The sequence below is a fragment of the Streptopelia decaocto genome (assembly GCF_964273445.1).
Source record: "Streptopelia decaocto genome assembly, chromosome: 11".
In the NCBI taxonomy this organism is placed as follows: domain Eukaryota; kingdom Metazoa; phylum Chordata; class Aves; order Columbiformes; family Columbidae; genus Streptopelia; species Streptopelia decaocto.
In genome coordinates, this window is record NC_138666.1 from 8,832,397 (window position 1) to 8,854,457 (window position 22,061).

The following is a 22,061-nucleotide window of genomic DNA, read 5'->3' on the forward strand; positions in this document are numbered from 1 at the left end:
TGCCTCAGCCCTGACCTGAAAGAATCAGCTTCGGAGGTGAAGATGGTGTTTATTCACCAGGGTACCGCTACAAGGCTTTGCGCCGAGGTTGTGACCGACAAACCAGCGCTGGTGCTGGCGGAGTTTGTCACGGAGCCGGCTGCCTGCGGGGAGCAGGACTGAGCCCAGCACCTCATTTCACAGAGGTCAGAGAGGAGCTGACAAGTGGTAATAACTTTCGGTCCCTACAGATGCGTGCCATGGTTGAGCCAGTAACCTGCTGCTTTCTGTGTAAGGCTCAATATCTTATTACGGGTCCTTTTGCCGTCCCATTTTAGCCAATCTTAAAGTTTTCTAAATGAACATTAGAATCACAGAATCATTTCAGAGACCGGGTCCAACCATAACCTAACTCTCACACTAATCCATGTCCCTAAGAACCTCATCTAAATGCCTTTTAAACCCGTCCAGGGATGGTGACTCCACCACTGCCCTGGGCAGCCTGTTCCAATGCCCCACAGCCCTTTCCATGAAGAATTTTTTCCTTCACTGTATACCATACTCAATAATGTCTCATTTGAAATGCTGCACTTCTGGGTTGTTTGTGTTCCTTGTTTTTTTCTGGTTTAGCACACAAGATCTATGATCTCTGTACTTCCCTCAGCCATAAACCCTTAGCAGGGAGAAAGGACTCAAGAGCTTGCACTTAACCTGTAAAGCCCTAGTGCAATGTGTCATGGTAGGTTTAAGTTTAGCACTGAAAGAGGCACACTTTAGCATAATTACCCTGCCTATAGCAGCACAATAAACTATGGAATTATTGCTGCACTGTGAGTGCATCCTAAGGGAGAAGTAAATACCCTGTGGTCTGGATCTGATAAACTACTAACTGTAGCAGAATGTAATTAGTCCTTTCAATAACAAATGTTACTAATGGTGACACCTCATCTGTTTCATGCACATATAAATGCATAACAGAGGCAGAATTTTCATAGATCTTTAGTTTCCCCCCCCTTCATCTTGCACTTTGTCATCAGAAGGGTTAGGGTTGAGCTCTTTTTAATGAAAAAGAAATTATTTTTCACTTTTTATTGGACTAATTGAATTTGCAGAAAGACTCCAATACATTTTTTGTTCTTGATATATTATGAAGTAAAGTCATACAGCAGAATGGATGAAAAGACATTCGAGTATTTGAAATATGATCATAAAAGCCAGCCTTTCATGCACTTAATTAAACTGCTGTCTTTAATTTTGAATGCATTATTTCCACACTGGACTGATAATGTCTTATGCACTGCCCTTCTTATCACTCTCTGAAGTCAGTGATATTAAAATCTGCCTTTTGAAATTAAGAAGCCAACAGCATTATGAATGTACTGTTATTTTGTCAAACGCAGATATGGCTGCATTTTCTCTGCCATGCTAATGTTTCACTGTCTTTGTGTGGCTTATGGGCCAGTCAACTATTATGCACAGACAGAGAGAGAGGAAATTGCTTCTGTCCATTTCAATGACTTATTCTCTGCTTGGTTTATTTATAATGATTTCAACAAAATCTTTTGGTGATCTATGAAGACCTCCAAAAGAAAAATAAGCAAATGTCAAGGTCATAAACTGAAGCTTGTTAACACTTATGTCATAAAAAAGTACAACGGAAAATAAATCAAGGAAAAACGGTCACAACATGTCCATTGGGAATATATGACTTTTATAAATTTGACAGTATTATGCCTTTGAAATAATCCCCAAATCCCATGATCTCCAGACAGCTTTGGTTTCAAAATGAAAGCTTTCCATAGCATATTTTAATTCTGAAATAAAACTTCTCTTCATTTGTATATTAAAACCTTGCAGCTGAAAGCAGAGTTAATGTGCAAACCAAGACATAAGGGACTCTGTCCAACAGCCCCTGGGAGCAGCTTTTCAAAGAGCTCGGCTCCCATTTTTGTCACTGAGCTGAACTGGCCATTCCTCTGGAGGCTGAACACTTTAAACACTTAGGTACCCTTAGAGCCATTTGGGATAGAGAGAATTTCAAATTCCTGCTATGGCTCCCACAAGTGGCATAGCTGTGAATATACTATGACCAACATATGAATGAAGCAACAATATTCACATGTGTAAATGTTACTAAACTGGAGACTGTACGATGGCTAATTTCATACTGAAAGTGAAGCTTGTTATGTAATCTTGATTTTAATGATCTAGGCCAGGACTAAGAACCTTAACAACTGATCTTCAATGAGAGCAAAATGCAAGTAAGAGCTTTCAAGTCAGTTAAGGTTTGTGGGACTGTGATTTTGATTAGCAACACTAAAAAAGTACAGATTCATCTTAGAACATTCTGCAATCAAAAATGTATGATACACTTCTTTGAATTGGATCAGGAGGGGTAATGTCTTTGTAGCTTGGCATTAGACTGCATACAAAGCCTCTAATAGCAGTCTTGAGTTAGGCAATAGGCTGCTGCTGTTGTAAAATACAGCAAGTAATTTTATTTCGTGAGTTAGAGAGTACCACAGAGTATCATGGGGTCTGTTGTCTGGGAGCTAGAATCTGTAATGCAAAGGACTGTTTCTAGAATATATAGATGTTAAATTGGATTTTAGTATAATTGTCATAAATGACCACATTGCTACCTTTATGTTAAAAAAAATACTTTCAAAAGAAATACTATAGAAACAGATACTTAGTATACTCTGTATACTTGAATGTTAAGGAAAATGCAGAATCATATTAGAATTATTAGTGTAAAGTCTTAAATTATAAGCCCCCTGTAGAAACACACGGCCAAGAAATTTGAAAATTGGCATTCAGTTTAGGTCTAAAAAGGTCCCATAGGAACCGTGATGGCATTTAGACGTCTAACTACTCAAATGAGACTGCCAATCAGGTAGCTATTTTCTTAAAAGGTACCAATTACACACAGTGATGGCCATGGACTAAGATGATATTTCTCTTAAGTATCAAGACTCGCATAAAATGGCATGTCTAAAAAGCAATCATAGGGTTGAATGGCTGATGATGCATTTAATCTGAGCATAACACTTTTATGGACATGAAGAGCTATTTCATGTTCCACTTCCTAGTTTTCCCACAGAAATTTGATGCTGTTGTGTACATATTTCTAATATGGCTGAACTCCATGAAATTAAAGACAGTGTCTGGACTGCTTTGAAACTGAATTAAGATTGGATTCTGTCAATATTTATTGAATTTCCAAAGAAGAAAACCCAACCATTCTAGAGAATCCAGCTGCCACACGGGTCTCAGTCGCAGTATTGCTGGAAGCCAGAACAGATTTTAGGAAGAATGGAGCATGTACTGTCACTTTTCATATGCTCATTATAAATGGCAAGAAGACTTCTGTACTCATTTCTTCTTATTAAATTAAACTTCCAGCACCATCAAATTAATACATATTATCTATGCCCTTCTATGCCATGATGCAGAAATTACAAGGCTATTTAATTCCTAGAGCAAGCACTAGGATATCCATTGCCATACAGATTTCCTCTCAAGCTGACAGAGAGGAATTTCATTTATTTTAAATTTTACTAGAATATGAATGGTTTACCATTCAGCAGCAGTTTTTATTCCACTTGCACATTCACTTATGTAACACATAAAGCTCAATTCCAACTTTTTTTTTTCTCCCTCTTGCACTCTTTTTGCTGGCTAACAAAGATACACAGATACAAAATGAGTGAGCAATTATAGTCAGAACTATTTTTCTTCATATTTGAGCAGGATAAAAAGCCTTTCAGAATGTGGGTTTGCTAATTTCTGGCATAATTACCTTTCCTCTGAACCATCATGAATAAAGCCTTATCTCTTAAAATTTCTATAAACTCCATTTGAACCACAGACATATCAAGGTCAGCTTGGAACTGCAATGATGCCAACAGAATTTCCTCTATCATACTCTCATGTAACTTTACTTTAAAATGTGCCCACGATCAATTTGGATAAGGACTTTTCACCAGTTTCTCTATTTCCAGCTTCATAGTTGCCTGAAGGAGAATACAGCAAGAAAGAAGGAAAACAAAGAGTAAAAAGAGCACTGTAGAAGTTCCCAAATGGTTTGGAGGGAGCTGTGCAACCAGACTGCTGTACATTGTACATGTTCTCTCTTGAAATTACTACACTTTAAATATGGACTGTGAGAAATAATGCTTTGTGCTTTCTAATGTAACTGTTACGAAAATCTGAACACCAATTTCTGTCTCCTCCCTCATGTTTTTTTGTTGGTTTTGGTTTTTTTCTCCCTCCATGTGCTATTTTCCTAATCAGAAATTGTGCACACGAGGTGATTTGGCAGCAGGTCCCCTCCCTGCAGGCAGAAATCCCATCCAGACTTGTGTATTCCAGGCTGAACTGTGGTGATGGTTCAACTAAAGTAAATGGAACCAGTGGAGGAGGAAGATACCAAGATTTGGGTGTGCTGCTCAGAATCTGACATATTTGAAAAGTTGGCTCGTAAATACCACAGGCTGACATTTGGTATAAAAGAGGTCTCAAATTTCCCATGAGCTGAAATTTCCCGTGCATTTGCTGTATGTTTTGGCATATAGATATTTTTCAAAATTTATAAAATAGTCTTTAAAAGTTACGATCCTTCATTCATTCACTCAAATAATATATGCAGATCCTATTTTTGAGTAATTACATTTTAAAAGGGCACAGCTCTTTCAGCATATCAAATTGCTACTGACATACGCCATCCGTCTTAAATACTGTTTTCACTATTCTAATTTCTTTTTCTAATCGTGAATCTGTGATGACAAATTAAAACAGTATTTTATGTGCAATTCATATTTTACTGAAATTTAAAATGGCAAGAAAAGGATGAGTATTCCATTTATTTTCTCTTCTCAATTAATAGAGTAATTAAGATAAGGGGTATAAAACTGGCTTAATTGGGTTGCCATAGCAACTAATTGTCTGGTTTCTTCAAAAATAGCATGTTTTAGGTGGAATCAATCTGTGGTAATTTAATTATGTACATCATGGAGCAAGAAGACAGGTTAGATACATGTAAGAAAAAGTTCTAATTGCAAATTGTTACACATCTCTGTTACTCCAGTTTTTAGTAGATGTCTGTTACTGCTCATTATGCATAGTACAGAAAGGGAGCTTTTTTTTTTTTTAATGATTAGAAGTGTCGAGACTTGCACAATAAATGAGATTCAGAATTGTTTGGGTGTAGTTCAGCTGGTCCTCGGAAATGAGGGAAAAGGCGAAAATCAGGCCCTGACTCACTTCTTCCTCATTTTGCTTTGCACGTGCAATAAGGAAATTGAAATAGTGCTGCTCAGTGAGCTAATTTATACACGTGCAACTGGCCACAGTCATAGAAACAATAGCCAAGTTTTGGGTTTTTTTGTGTTTTTTTTTTAACTGGCCAGCGTAGCTCAGGCCAAACACTGAAATCACACCAATCCTCCACATCTCTTAACCTCTACCTTGCTCAAATCCATCTGCTCCGTTAAAGGAGGGCTCTGCTCCTGAACCTTATTGCCATGGCTCGGCCTCCTGGCTGCGCCCTGGGACGGCTGCTGTGCCACGGGTTGTGATGTCAGACACGGGACGTGATGTCATTGTGGCAGTTACACTTCCCGCCGCTCTGAGAACAGCTGTGGCAGTTGTACATCCCCCTCTCCTTCAATGGGGCATTTAATGGCTCTTTTGTGGGACCCGGAGTCGGTTGGACAGGGTCATTAGCAGAGGAGGAGGGGCCCAGAGAAGCTTCTGGAATGTCCGCAGCCAGATCTGATCAGACTATAAAACTGGGTCCCTGCCGAAGATTCCCTTTGTGTGGTCTTCTCGGAGCAGTGGGTCTGCTGAGCTGGAGCCCTCCCCTTAGACTGGGATGCCATCTAAGGAAACTTCCTGGCATTGGAAGCTCCTCGCCTCCTCATTTGGGCGAGTGACAATTTAAGTCCTTGCCGAACCAGGCAAGTGTGGTATTCTGGAGTCAGATGGTTCTGGCTTTGTTTCTTGTGAGTGTGTGCATGCACACTTTGGATCCTCATTATTTTCATTTGCTGCACCCCAATAATCTCTTCCACTGTCATCCAAACCTTTATCTTAGGTTACCGGAGTGCTAATTAGTTGTATAAACCCTGTTCTGGTCAATTTATCAGCTGTACTTTTCCAGTCAGAATAAAGTCTGTTTTGGAACTTGTTTTGCCGCCTGACTTTGCGGTCCCTCTGTGACAGTCGTCTAGGGAGCAAACCACTTTCCGAAAAGAAAATGGTTGTTTCCACTGACGCAGTATTGCTGTAAGAAACAGTGCTTCCTGGGATGTAGTATTTTGAAAGATACATCAGTTAAAATTTTGAACCCTTAACTCCATCTCTGAGTCTTAACATGTGGAAGAGATGCCACAGTTTTAATGATATTTCTCCTCCCCTGTGATTAATGTAGCAGAAGTACTCATATTCCCAATTTTTGTCTGAGTAGTTCCCTGATGATGACAACAGCACAGGAGAAGGGGACACTGGATGAGAGTGTTTGTCTCAGTGGAGAACATCACCACCAGCTTTGTGTGGGTGGCACCCCCAGGGTGGCGTGAGAAAAGTGACATCGATAACTGCATTTAACCAGTCTGCAAGGCTGGGAATTAGTGTTTCATCACTTATCACCAGCAGCTGACGTACTTGAACAGCACAGGTGGTTTTACCACGTCTCAGGGACACAAAGGTAACCAAAGTTTTCTGCTAAAGAGACAGAAAAGTTACACAGTGGGGACATTAACTATGGTGTCAGGCCCTTCTGAAATAACATGAATCTTTGTTACATAACTAAGGTAAAATCTGGATCTGTTTTATAATTAATCCCTCTTAAAGTGAAGGGACAAACCAATTTTGTTTTTTTTAAGATTTCACACATTTTCCAGATATTTTTTAGCTTCATCCCCAAAACGGTTGTTTTTCTCCTCTCTTCCTTTTTCTAAATTGTGACTTAAACTCTCAGAATACAGGGGAAAAAAGACCATTCCTGGAGAGTTTTTCGCATGACTGACCTTACAAGAAAAACATACAGGTGTTCTGCTTTACAATAGTCATCCCAAAACTCCAGTGTATAATAGAATCTGTAGGATGACACTACAACATTATCATGCAGCAAATCTCCTGGAAGGTCTTTTCTGAGCAGATTTTTCAAACTCAGATATTTCTTGTCTGTATTTTACATATGTGTTTTACAGATATACTCCCAATAACTGCCCTGTATGCTTGTGATATTGCATTGTTTTTAGTGGTTAGCGTGCTAAATTCAGGAAATAAAACTGTCACCATTATTGTCACTTTTGTTAATTGAATAAAACCTCTGATGTTTTCCAGGTCTGTATAAACCTGACTTTGTCCCATTATGAGCTCGTTCTCAGATTAAACACAGTTCATGACACTTTAATATGTTAACTCTGCTTCATGATATTTCCAACCAATGTTTAATTTCTTCTTTAATAGACCAGAGACTCTATGTCCACACAAGTCTTTAATAAAAAGAGTTTTCAAATTCTAAAGACACTACCTTGACCTTTACTGAAATCAAAAGTACAGAGAAAATTAGGATATTCATTCCCAAAAGTCCTTTTCAAAGTGAAATTTCCCTCAATAAAAGGTGAAACTTTATTATCCATAAAATTAATACTGTGTCTATCAAATTTGCTCTTGCACGTTGTTTCAGCAGAACCTGTTTAGATCGGAAGTAACACAATTCACACTTAACTACCTTTCTCTGCAGTTAATTTGATAATGCTGAGAAACAATACCATAAAGTTAAAAAAGAACATCATGAACAACTAAATTATTTCCTGCAGTGGAATGACTTCATTTTCTATGGTCCATTCATGATTACTGTCCTACTGGTAAAGAATAATTTTGTGATTTACTGAAAAAAGATAAAGATGTGATGGATTTATATAAAGAACTACCAAGCATGAAGCTCCTGGTTTTACTTCTGACAGAAATCTTCAACATTTTACAAATAAGAAAAAAGCCCAGGCACTTGTCCCCTGCACTCAAGTGTAATAACAATAAGTCAGTGTCTTGTGAATCCAATGCCAGATTCTCTATAGACATCAGTGAAAAGGAATGAAAAAAGTATCACTGTGAGTTTTGTTTTCAGCTGTGCCCATTCTTCACCCAAGATAGCCCATAAATGTAAGGTCATTTTAAAAAGAGGTGGTCATGGAATACGATGGGACAACAGTCTCTTTTCTGTAATTATGTAAACACTATACGCTATGAATACTAATAGAAAATAATATGTTTATGTACCATTTTAGTGTATGACTGAGTGTATGACCTTTAGAAAGGTCTAGTGTCCCAGATTTTATTTATGCACTGGGTACCGGTTCACGGGCCGTACTGGCCCGTGGCCATTACCTGAGCCGGGATTCCCCAGGCAAGAAAAGGAAAGTCTACAGCAGCTCAGACTTCCTTGGCGCATGTGATAACACATCTCAGATTTGACTTAGAGATAAAATGATAGACTAGAGGAAATAATAACCTACACTGACTGCTTTTGAAAAAAAAATAATCTCTGATTAAGTATGTTGTTGTGGGTTTTTTTTCCTCTCCTCCCTTTTTACTCCAAGTCTGCCAATCCAAGGAAATGACTTGCCCTATTGGAGATGTCTCTGAATTTTCAATTTACCACCCTATCTCATTTGGCCATTCTTAATCCTGCCTTTGGCTGCCCTTTCACATAAAAGTCCTAACCATCTTCACTGGTATTAGATAGGCTACGCTCACTTACTAGCCTGAAGAAAGAGATTTGCAGTTTGTGGATAATGGTGTTTTATAAAGAACGCATACCATTATGTCCAATCTGTTTTTTTCTTCTCAAGTTAACATAATCTTATTTTAAAGTCCTGAAAGGATCTTGGATTCATTTCATATTATTCTACCACAATTTGAGTTCTCATCTAATGGAATACCCCCTTTAAGATGGACATTGGCTGTGATGGCTAGAAAAATGAAGCAGGTTTCAGCTTTGCTAGTTTGCACTATCAGTGGCCTGGAAATAAGTTGAGGAACACCTTCCAGGGTTATCATCAGTCCTGGATGTAACTGCAGGTGAAAAGGCAGACCCCAAACCCACCCCTTGAAATCAATTATACAACTTCCTCATCTGCTTTAGCTACAGAATCTAGAAAGAGACTTCAGGTCAGCACGTATGTGCAAAGTCAGTGTTGTTCCCTCTGCCAATGGAGGCAATCAAACTGCAAGGGGACAGCGGGTGAACTGGAGCTTGTGTGTCCCATGTCCCAGCACCACTCTCCTGGCCAAGTGGCACTTGGCCCATAGAGGTTGGGGCTCCAGGGGAGCTTCTGCTCCTCTCAACACCCACAGATTCCACTCTTACATATCTGTACAGAACAGCAGATAATTTTTCCAGTTACCAACCTGCATTGAAGTTTAATGTGTTTCACAAGCTGTTTGGTAATTGATCCAGGGGTGAGACAGACCACAAGGTTAATATCAGCTATTTAAGTTCTGCTATTTATTGCCACTTCCATATGTGGCTGAGCTACATACAGTGAAGTAGTACAATACTCCTGAATGATCATTATTAACACCTTAGCATGGCAGTATTAAATGCACACATGTGGTTTCTAATTACTTCATTCAAAGAAGTCAATAATGTTGGAGTAGATTAGCTCCCATGCTAACTGTACTGCAGAATTACAAATAAACACAATAAAAGCCGCTTGAATTAGATGCTGACTCAGTACCTCAACTGAACAGGATTCCTTTCCTCTAATGCACATTAAATATCATCTCTCGCTGTGCAGTACAGTGCACAGACACCCTTCTCTTCTCTTGTTTTTCCAGAATGGAAAAAATTCTGGGAATCCAGAGGGGTGACCTAGCAGTGAGGTTCTTGGCTTAGAATAGATGAACAATGTGTGTTACTGCCTGAAGTGCAACATAAATATCCTCAAATCTCACTTTCATTCAGACTGGTTTCCACAGTTGGAAATATTCAGCTTCTTGTTCCATCTATTCTCTTTAAGGATATTTGGCTCCACCGTTAAAACAGATACAACTTTGTCCTTTTAGTAGTCCCTCAATAATATTATCCTGACTTCCATTTTAAGATGACATTTCCCACTGTACCAGATTTTAAGATATATTAAAAAATCTTCATCCAATAGCAAGTAAAAGATAGAAATAAGTTTAGTGCTACATTTTTCCATGGAAATTTCCTGCAAAAAATAAGTATGTGAATATATGAGTAAATCATCATTTCAGTAGAATTTTTTTTCTTTTATACTTAAGCGGTATTTTCTTTTTCCTGTCAGGCCCTGCAAATGTTCCCTGAGTCATGTGGTTACAAAAATGTAGAATTACTCTCCTAAAAAGAACATTTTACAATTCACCACCAGGGCTAAACCAGCTGCAGCTGTGAAAAAGCATTAGCATATTAGCTGTTATATTACAGACACATCTTTTCTTTATCTTGTGCCTTTAGCTCTGGAGATTTGGAATGTTCGGGATTTTCTCTTTCTCTGCTCCAAAGTCACTCACTGAATTTTCGCTAGATTAATTTTGATTATATTTGGCATTTTCACTAGATAGTTTAATTTTGATTATATTTGACAGAGGAACTTTAATCCACACAATGTGTAAAAAAATATTGCATTTTAACGAGAGTTTTTATTTATGTTTTTATTATCACTGTCATTGTTTTGAATAGAATAGAATTCAGCATATCACGGATGAGTTGTTCTTGGTATTTAGGTGCCTTAGGCTTACTTACTGCTCCAATATTATGAAGAAATTAACGCTGATAAAGATGATTTATTACTTTTCAAGAATGTTCATGAACCATTTACATCTACGATTAAGCTCTCAGTGTAGGATCAAATGTGTGAGAAGTAACCTTAAATCAAAGCTGTCCTAAATTTGAAGTTTTAAGAAGTTAATGACTCTATTTTCTGTTTGTCACAATGATCTCTAATACCTTTAGGTGGCCACCTAACCAAGTGCTGCAGCATCTGCTTAACTTAACACCTGCACCTTTCTGAACAGAAAATTTCAAGCAGGGAAAAAGTCATACACTGCAACAAATACGATGCACAACAGTTACTCACCACTGTCTATCGCCAGAAAGAGCGCAGTGTATACATTATTCTGGACATAAGGAGACTCCCGGTCCAGGATGGCAGTGGTGCCAATGGTACCATTGGTAGGGTTGATTTCCAGCCAGCCTGCAGGATCCTTGTAAACTGAATACCTACAGAAAAATATAGAAGTGGTGAACAAATTATATATCCAGACATAAAACAGTTACATTACTACAAAAGAATATGTCTTCACACTCACCGGCTTTCATGGGCTGGATCTTTTAATACTTAAAAATGACAGTTTAAACCCTGTGCCTTCCATTTGAGATAGTTCATTATTGTTAGGCCTATTTGACAGATGGATAAATAGAGGTTTGAGGCAATTTCTTTGCATACATACTTCCCAAAGCTAAGTATGGAAACCACTATTTAAAACATGACATAGGACCTGAACGCTTCCAGGGGACCTCTGCAACAACACTGCTATTGCCGGACTTCATGAATCCTCTCAGAGTCCTTTGCCAGACTCCAAATTCTGCTTGGAGCACGAGTTACATTTTTTAGTTATTTTCTGACTGTTTTTCTTTTTTTTCTTACAATTACTTGTTTTGGGTGGGGCTGGAAGTGCAATAAATTGTGGGGTCTGGTAGCAAAAAGAGATTTAGACTGTGGATTCATTAGGTCTAAAGGTAGCTGGTTATTTACAGAACCATTTTCCATGTGTTTGTTCTGGAGTCTGTGATCCGTAGTTTCCTGCTTCTAATGATTTCACATAGACGTTCAGAATCTTGGAACAATCCCACCACACACATGTTGTCTAAACAAGGATTAAAAATGCTGTCAAGATCCTTCAATACAAAATTTGCTATTGTGCTTTCTTTGCAGTAATTGGCACAAATATTTAGACCTTGATACTGGAAATATTTGGACAGATTGGGGAGTTTATGCACTAAGAACTGCCCTACTTGACTGAAGTAATAAACATAAGAATGGTCATGATCAGGGCCTAATACGATACTCAGTTAAATATATTATTGCATAATATTGATATTATAATAGTATAACAACACAGAGCTGAAATAACTGGTACTAATTCCCTCTCCAATGAAATATGTTAATATTTCAAACCAAGACTCCTATCATATAATCAATATTTAGTATAATAACCTGTTTATCCTTTTTGTAGTGAATTGTTATAGGTTGTAAACAACCAAACAATCTTCTATGGATATTTTCAATTATTATATCAGTGTTTGTCACGAAACCTGTTACTGTTTAATGAGTATGTGCCGAGCCAGTGCCTCATATTGGCCTTCATCTGAGAGGTGTCCTACGTGATACTGCTGCTAAAAATAATTTAGCAGAGCAACTATTTCCTGATGGAATAATCAAAAAATAACTGACTGGTAGAGGGGTTAAAAACAAGTAAGCAATGCTTCTTTGAGAGGTTTGCTTTGGTCTCTCATGCCTTCTGGGAAGTGGAAAAATCAGTGTGATTAGCTTCTAGATCCCTCTAACAGACTGTTAAGGGATGTCTGGTATCACAGCTGGCAACGAGGGGGCAATATGGGGCTGCCTCTGACCCCAGGTCCTCACTTCAGGCCTCTCAGTCCCATATCACTTGTGCTTTCTCGCTGTCCAGTTATTTTGGTCAGGCAGAGTTTGAGAACTTGAGATTTTTGCTGGGATATCCAAAAAGCTGGGCAGAGCCCCAGCTCTGACCCGTTAGATGTCTGAGATGGCCATTAGCATAGTTCATTATTCATGCAGCAGATATTATTGTGTTTGAGCAGTAGGTCTGATCATTGGCCAAAACTTAAATTCTGTCATTATGGTGGCACTTTCAAAAACTATTGAGTGAACCGGAGAGTGGATCTCTTCCATCCCTCATCCCAGGAGCTTCCCCTCCAACATCTGAAATAATGCCATGGGAAGATGTCATTAAGGAAAGACTCCCCTCACACCCTTCCCCCTATGCTCCCCATAAGTTAGGATTAAAATGAATTTGACTTATAATAACCTTTGACTAATAAATTTTGGGCATTGACACCACACTATTCAGCAGAAAAAGGGAAAAGTTCCAGGCAAACAGGTTTCCTCGTGCAGGACAGAAACACAGACATATCAATTATCAATTATAACTGGATTAGCTGGAGACAAGACTTGAATTTATGCCTTAGAAAGCACAGAATCCCTATGGATTTGCCATGTGATCCTCAAGTCCATTTAAATAAACTATACTATAGATTGACATTACACTTCAAAGATTGGTAAAGTACTCTTATTTCAAAAAAATGAAAGTCTAAAGCACACTGAGTTTTGGCATTGAAAAACAAAATCTCTTTTAGCTGAAAGCCTTCTCTTAATTGATCAGAGAAACACCTCTCATCAAAAAAAACATCATCAGTTGCATCAAAATTTCTTTGGTGTACCTCCAGGGGAAGTGACATCATCCTACCGAGATGCACATGGCTGAATTCAGAATTGCTCACAGGCAACACTGCACACTCTTACTGCTCTTTGCCAAGACTTTGCTTCATGCTTGAAAAATGCACCGTCCTCAGGGCTGCTGAACCAGGTGTTCCCGCAGCCAGTTTGGGGATCAAAACTTCAATATATACAGCCATGAAAAATTTCACATTTGTATGAGCTATTACTGTGTTAATATAGATTGCAGGACAAATTTGGACATTAGAAATTATAAGAAAACTACACAAATACTGGAAACGCTTGGCTTATTTACGCTCCACAAAAGTCACTCAGAATTTTACCACTGGCTTCCCCAGAAGCAGAAATTATCCCTTAGGAAACATTTGGAAAACAGTCAAAGGCAAACGCTAGTGCATAGTGAGATTCCATCAACCCAACATGTCCTTCCACTTAATAACCATTTAAACATTAGTCAATACCTGAGCTTTATCTCCCGCAAAAATGAATTACTAGAATAGTAACAATGCAGATCATTATTCCATTTCACTTCTTTGTTTCTTTTTTTTATTGTTGTTTTTATAACTTTGCAACAAAGGTATGCACAAAAATATGAAACAAGGGCAGCCTAAACAATTCCTAGTCTATTGTAAAACTGCAAATTCTCAATTAACCCCGAAACAATTTAAGAAGATTCAACACTTCTAAAGTAATGAGAATTTAAAATGGATTGTATTATCTTCCCTGATTGCTCTACAAAGCACTGTTGGCTGTGCAAATAAAAAACTGAATTGTATAACCTGTGATTTGGCAGAGGATATTGTAAAAGTAGTACTTTGTCTTCCCCACCACATTTTTTTCTTATTGTAAGAGCATGTTGCAGTACAGTTAGGATGATTGTTCTTCGCTCATTTTTTTGAGGGCTCTGCTAGCAAAAGGTTTAGAATAGACTCATTAAGAAAAGCACAGTAAAAAAAATAGAAGTATGGAATACTAATCTTCACTTCCTACTTTTCACTTTAGTGGGATCTGCTGATTGCACAGCAGTTTTGAAAATCAGACCATTTATTTAGGCACGTAAACATGAACTTATGTGCCTGTATGTACCTACTCAGGTTTGAAAATCAGAAGCCCATTGATACATCTGTATGGATGTATACATATGGATGTTCTCTGGTGTGCCAATTACTGTTTATTTTGGACTTATTCTACACTGCAGTAGTGCAGTTTAGTGCTGCTTTGTGGGGCTTCTTTATTCAGTTGGGTTTTTTTCACCCTAAACCATGCCAACAGCTTACAGTTGCCAAGGGCTTATATGACAACAGGGCATGGGCAAGTGGACATAACCTATTTTGATTGTGACCTCCTTGCACTCAGTTTACATCCTTGCACTATCTATATGCCAGGTATTGCAAAGGAAGGAGAAAAAACAATTCCCTTAGACTGGAAATCACCTGCTATGTAGTTTAAGCACACGCCATAAATATAGATCTACAAACAGATGCAGAGAGGCTGTAGACACAGAACAAGAGCACAAATCAAAACATGCACTTGGCCTATTTGGTGCAGAAGTAGCAAAACCATGGAAATGATTTTAAATTTATAAATGGCATCTTTGCCTTCATATAACACAGGAAAATAATTCAGAGAACAGCTCCTAGGGTTGCTAGCAGACACACATGGTGCCAGTGGTGTCAGCTTGATTAGCACAAAAGATCGTTACACAGAACAATGGTGATAACATGGACATAGAATCCCCATCAGAGCCACAACCTTGCGCTAGCCACAAAAAGAATTTCACAGTCGACAGCGCAATAGCCCAGAGTGTCCCAGGAGAGCAGCTGGGAACCGAGACATAATCAGCTGCTGCTCCTGGCAAGGGCTTCCAGAGCTTGGTAGTCACCAGACTCTTCCCACGTGGAGTCAAGGGGTCTTAGCTTTAACAGAAAGAGAAGGAAGAAAAGATGAAGTGGTGCCAAATCTGTGCTGAATGACCCATCTGCGCCAGTCTGATGTGCGGCATTGACAGGAGTTAAGCTGAGCGATTTAAATAGGCTTGTCAGGGTGGTGGTTTCCAGCCCTGCACATCTGGAGGCTGATCAAGTCACATTGTACAGAGACCGTCTGACCAGAAAGACACAACAGAAAGGAAGTGGCACGGTGGCATTGGCCCCGTGAAGTATCTCTCTGGTTCTGCAATTAGGCTTTGCCTAACAGGGTGAGAGACTGCAGACAGCAAGGTGATGCTCTGGTGAACTAGTGAGCAAGGCTGGTCCTGAATGAGGACTTGGAGAATTGGACTTTGAATCCCAGCCATGTCACGACGGAATTAGGGAAGCCCTTTAATTCACACTATGCTCCCAATTTAGCTTTAAAATGGTGAGGATGTATTTCTGCATTGAAAAGCTTATCAAAGGATAAAATCTGTAAATCATTGCAGAAAGACTGAAAACATATAGCAATGAGGGCCATCAAAAGTACCAAAATAGACAAAAAAGAATAATTTTAATAGCTTTCTAAAGATGCAGAAAGATATTTACAGGCATTTTCAAATTGTATAGCTGTTCATCTTATTTTTTTTAAGTGTGTTTAAAACAATTAAACCCAGATGAGTAAAAATTCAGGTTCTCTGTGATACGTAGATATATATATGTGTGTGTGTGTGTGTGTATACTCACTGGTCTTGGGTGAAACTGAACATGTCAAAATATTGATAGTTACCATTTTCATAGTGTTTCAATCTGACTGGCAGGAGTCACTATCAGAAATACAAGAACGCTTATTCATATATTAGATTTCCAGATCATATTTGCTGCTTTTATAAATCCTGGTCCCAGTGACACAAGTGAAAAAATATCAGTTGTATAGACCAAATATTCCACCTAAGAAGCATAGATACACGTTTGTATTTTGAATGAAAAGCATTCACACTGTCCACATTTCTGAATCCATAGCAGTTCACCTGCAATTAGGTAACAGGTTGAAGTTGCCATATCTGTCCTGCCCCTGCTTGGACTATACCACATATTGGCCATCTCTGAAATTTTTCTATGAGCTTTTCATTCAGGTAAAATCATCAGTGGGGAAGGTAACTTTGTATTGTCTGTGCCTAAGAGCTCAGCATGAGACCTCCCTTTTGCCTTTGAATGAAAAAAAAATCCCTAAATACAAACATTAGGTAATCTTTAAATCCAGCCAATATGAATTTCATCTCATCAAGTCCACCTGAAAAATCAAGAGCAACTACCTCTGGAAAAATATTCACAGGTATTTGGGTGAGATTGGTGTTGCAATTACAGCATAAATATATGCGCCAAGTAAACAACAGGGGTTCTATGAGAAAGACAAAAATGCCTCCCAAAATATGTGTAACATTAAAAATTTGGATTAAAACTAAATTGTGCTTCATATGCTTTATGTAGGGATGATATAATGAAGAGCTTTCAAGATCAACTTGCTTCCCATCATGCTCCATGATTTCCACTCTGCTCTCATTACCTTTTGCCTGCACTAATTATGGCAGCATATGGCACCAGAAAGAGTAGAACAGAAACCTTATTGAAACACAGCAATTCTCCAGCTGAAATACACTCCAGACTCATTAATGATGACACACTGTAGTTTTTCTGCTATTTTTACTATATGATAACAAAGGTTTGGCTGCTCCCATATAGGTTTATGTTATAAGTTTGCGAGAGCAACCTACGTTTCATATATGTAATAGTAATTCTCTAACATAGATGAAATCTAACGCTCTCTAACTACATTAACATTTGATTTTGTAAATATATTTTTAGTGCAATTTCCAGGCTTGTATTTCTATTTTAAAATGCTTGTGTCAGTAAAGCCATTTGAAGAATGTCTTTGGAGCAGTTGTGGGGTTTCAATTTTTTACTATATTAAAAACGATGCTGATGAATAAATTGTATTAATTTCAATGTGCAAGACCATATACAGGTTTGCTTTCCATTTTATACCCAGTTATAAAGCTACTGTCTAAAATGGCCCTAAACACTATGTCGTACAGGTCAGTAACACATGATCCATGGTCAGTGTGACACAGCATGTCCTAACAATAGAAAGGTGGCATTATTAGGGATAACTGAATTCACCATATTAACAAAAAAAAGCTGTCAATGAAATAGAGAGATTGTCAGCAATACTTGTATTTACCTTATCACATTAGCTTAAAGTATACTACCAGTAAGCAGTTCTGTGGAAAATCAGTTATTCAGAAGGACTTTCCATACCTCCTTTCAATACTACTTCCTCACACGCTTTCCCATTTGGATACCTAAACACTTTTTTCTTTCTTAATGACCCCTGAAGAGCTCTAAAGTTTCCACTGATGCAGTGATGGTTTGTAGTCAAAGTGCCAATGGAACCACTCACCCCAGTGTCATTGGCACTGCTCCTTTTCAATGAGTACAGGCAGTTAGCGTGGTAGTGTTGTCAGAACTATAAAATTACTATTTTGGGCGTGAGATCATGACAATTTCAACATAACTCTTGTTACTTAGAGTGGTCTGTTATGTAGGAATATCTGAGCAATAATTCAAAGCTAAGCCTTTTTTTAGTAACTTATTAGCAATTCAGATAACGTTCCCTAAAACAACAAAAACACGTCAACAGGCAAACAGCTGTGTCTGGGGGGCAAAAACTGATCAGTTCTGGTTTCCCTACACAGACAAACCACATTGCTGTTGGCAAGGGGATACGCAACGCTGCTCCGGCACCCGCCAAATCCCCCGTTCCACTTTGTTTTCAACACGCTGCTCCATACCCAAGTGTGTGGGCCTTGTGCTTCCCCAGGGAACGCACCAGGAAATTTCCCTCTATTTATAGATTTATCAACTGCTCAACGTGCTGTTTTGCAACAGGTCTGTGGTTTGTGCATGGGAGACTTGGCTACCAGGCAATTCAGGTGCACATGTGACGTTTGAGGATCCAGAACAACAGTTTGGCAGCTTTGGGGAATCGGTAACATTAAGTATTCATAACAGAGCTATCAATGATCCCTGTTGAATAATGGCAATGGATTAATTATCCAATGTACAGGACACTTGTAATGCAACAACCCATGCAGCACCTACCAAGTCAGCCAGTTGAATTGCTTCTTCAGTTATAGCATTTTTCTATTCACATGTGTAATATGAATCAACAGAAAAAAAAATATCCTGCATTAAGCTCAGTGCTATCAAAACCAACCTGTTACAAGTACTAGTTATTTTAAAGCCAGCCCAGATATCTATCCACCATGCTGCAGACACAACCTAAAAAAGCATTTCCATTGCGGGCAAGGACTAAAACGCAACCAGAGAGTTTCACATCACAAGGAAAACAGTAGCGTAAGTGCTTCATCACAGAATGATACTGAGACAAAATGTAAATTTTCTTTCATTTCAAAAGCTACAGGTTACATTGGTTATAAGAGAAATTATAAAGGCAACAGCACTTATAGCCCATTAAAAGGCTTTTTCAGATATTTTCTGGTCAATTGTATAAATGCATGTGCTGATTACTGATCCTCAAGGCTTTCAGGAACCGTCTTCCCCATATTTAACTTACACACTGCAGGTTGTGAACTAAGCATATGTGGGCCACCTCTTCCCATTAAATATATGCATACAAAATGCATGGTTTTGAATCTGGATTGAAATGCTGTCACTAAAAGTGTGGCTATATGCTAAATGTGCAGCAGAGGCTGTAAAATATCTCCTGCAGAGGTTCAGACATGCTCGAATTACTTAGGCTAGATTCTCTGGAAAAAAAAAAAAAAAAAAAAAAATAATATATATATATATATATATATAAAGCAAATTTATCTAAAATACACTGTTATTAATCAGAATAAACATATTATTAATGAAATCTAAAACCTGAAATAAATCACATTTTCTGGTGACATTGTTGAGAAAGGTATTAGGTCTGATGCATTTTTAAACTTACTGAAGATAGAGGATTTGATTTATGCAATAACCATTTTTCAGCTTCATGGAGCAGATTTATGGACTTGCAGACTGTATTTTCCCAGGCTAGAAATGTCAACTTAGAGTACAATTTAAAAGAGAAAATTAAAACCCCCATCAATGTTGTGCTACAATTTGCTCTGTGCATTTTTGGCCACTGAAAATTCATGTTTCTCTTTGATAAACGGGACATACTCCAGGGTGAATTCATTAGCTACGCACTAGTGCATGGCTTAGCTCTGCAGGCTGGGCATGGCAATCTCTGTAGTAACTCGCTACAGCAGTTTCTTTCCTGGGTGATCTAAAGTGGCTCGCAAGTTTCTAGGAGTTTATGTACAGACATAAGCATGGACATACTTTATTCTAAACCTGTCTGAACAGGCATCATACTTCTCTGGCTTCAGTACCAGTCTGGCACGTGAAATAATGTAATAATCCCCAGGCATGTCTGTTGGGAGGCACGGTGGGCAGGATACGCATACCCCTAAATTCAGTGATGCTGCCCAAAGCTGATACATGTTGTTTTTTAAGCCTTAAAGTTTATACACATTGATGTTTTGGTCAGATATTTGTTGTTAATATCAGTTTTCCACTGATTAAGTCTCAAAACCACCTCATTTCGGCTTGTGTACTTTAAAGAGAACTAGCGCGGCAATGCTGTGGTAAACAGGGCTGAGCGTACGACTAAAGAAGCTTCACAATTTTTACTCAAACTCCTTTGTGCTGTATAAACACAGAACGTTCTCCAGAACAACCTTCCATCTGAGCCTTCTTTCAGTCACCCTTTTAGTTTATGAGTAATGTATAGATATTTATGGCAAGAAAATGACTCTGCCCAATGCTTTGGAGTACAACTTGTGTCTGCTGCATCCTCTCCTGGCTGGGATCCATCTCATGCCAAGTCACAGGAAAGTCTGATGAAAATGTAAAACAGATTTTTCAGAAATATTTCAACTAATAGGTTTGTTTTTCAATTATTACTTTTATGACTGAAAGTGTAGGTTTTTTGGATACAACGTATTGAAAAAGGCAGACAAAATAATAACATGGAAACTCCAGACACATCTATATCAATATCCTGTTACATTTAGAAACATTGTAACATTCTATTTCCAGTTTACAAAAGTAAACTTCCAATATAAAGTACAATAAAAAAAAAAATCAGTTAGAAATAATAAAAATTAAATTCTGCTCTCCCTATAGTGTATTTTCTATAAGCAACAAATCTTGGGAGGAATGATTTTCTTTAAAAACAAGCCAACCAAAAAAAGAACAAAAAATTTGCTTAGTTCAATCTCTTTTGCAGTTAACTAGGCTGCAATGTAAGTATTGTTTTATATGGGTGGGAGGAGATTATAATGCTGGGATATCTCTATTTGTGGAATTTTCTTGTGGCTTCGCTCAGAGCCAAGCGCAGACCCAGCAGACAGAATTAAGTAGCCTCCCTCTTGCAGAAATGTTTTTATCTCATTCAAGTAAAAATGAAGTATTGCCAATACAGGCAAATTGGAGCACATGGAAGAGCACAAAAGGTCAACCGAGAGAACTTCAGCCTCTTACCCTTCCTGCTAACGGCAGATCAATATATATCCAATATTGTCTCCTGCTGCTCACTGAATCAGAGGGAGCACAGTGGAAATTCGAGTCAGTGTTATAAAAAGAAAAGTCAGCGCTGTTCTGCCTCAGACTTCAAAGGCAATGAGCTCCTCTGCTCGCGCACTAGTGACCAAGCATTTTTTGGGCTGGGGCAATAATCTCTTAGATTTTAGCACCGGGAGCGGGTCCTGGGCCCCAAGCGACCAGTTTGCAGAGAGTATGGCCTTCCGTCTCCATCTGCAAGGTACTTTTAAAATTACACACCCCATCTCACCATCTGAGCAAAAACGTTAATCCTTTCAGCTTTATTTTGCTTGTCACATCAATGATTTAGCAGGTTGGCTTTTGTTACAATTCTCTATCTACAATGACATGATCAAAACAGAATGAAAAATTAGATGAAATTCAGTTTCTAGTCCCCCGCCACTGAGAAAGATCAGATGAGAAAATGGTTGAAAATGAGAAAATGGTTGAAAATAGTTATTTGTGTGGAAAAACAATAGGAGTAAAACTCTTGGTAAACATGAAGGAAGTAACAGAAGAGTCATTACAACTAGAAAAATAATAATAAAAAAACCTGCCAACAAAATCTACAGCAATTAATCAGATGAAAATACTAAAATTGTAATAATGAGGCAGTTAAATACAATGTTATGAAAAGGAAAAGACATTTTGTTATTATTGTACAGTCTTTCAAACATTTCTCTATACTGCAATCTAATTTTCATTTTTTCTTTTTCCTTCAGGGCAAAAAAAATGCTAGAAGCTGAGGTGTAACAACAACAAAAAAATTCACAAACTCATTTATGTATTTTTTAATCAGAAGTGATTAGGGCTATGGTTAAATGAGCCCAGAGGCTATAACTATCTGAATTATACCTAAAGCTCGGGAATAATACACCATATCTGGGACTAACACACTAGTATAATCAGGTTGTTGCTGTTAGAATAATTGTCAACACATGCAAATCAGTAGAAGTTTTTTCATTGTAGCAATTGTGCCTCA

The 22,061-nt window shown here is 38.2% G+C and overlaps 1 protein-coding gene across 4 annotated transcripts in view; it reads right to left on the reverse strand.

Annotated features, from left to right (window-relative positions):
* The window catches only part of CDH13 (cadherin 13), a gene marked incomplete at its 3' end in the record, with an annotated part of 467,396 nt that overhangs the window by 21,328 nt on the left and 424,007 nt on the right, over positions 1 to 22,061 (reverse strand). For all 4 annotated transcript variants that reach the window (XM_082062395.1, XM_082062394.1, XM_082062396.1 and 1 more), the window contains one exon: positions 11,091 to 11,233. In XM_082062395.1, the coding sequence (XP_081918521.1) occupies positions 11,091 to 11,233 (143 nt within the window). The remainder of the gene's footprint in view (positions 1 to 11,090; positions 11,234 to 22,061) is intronic.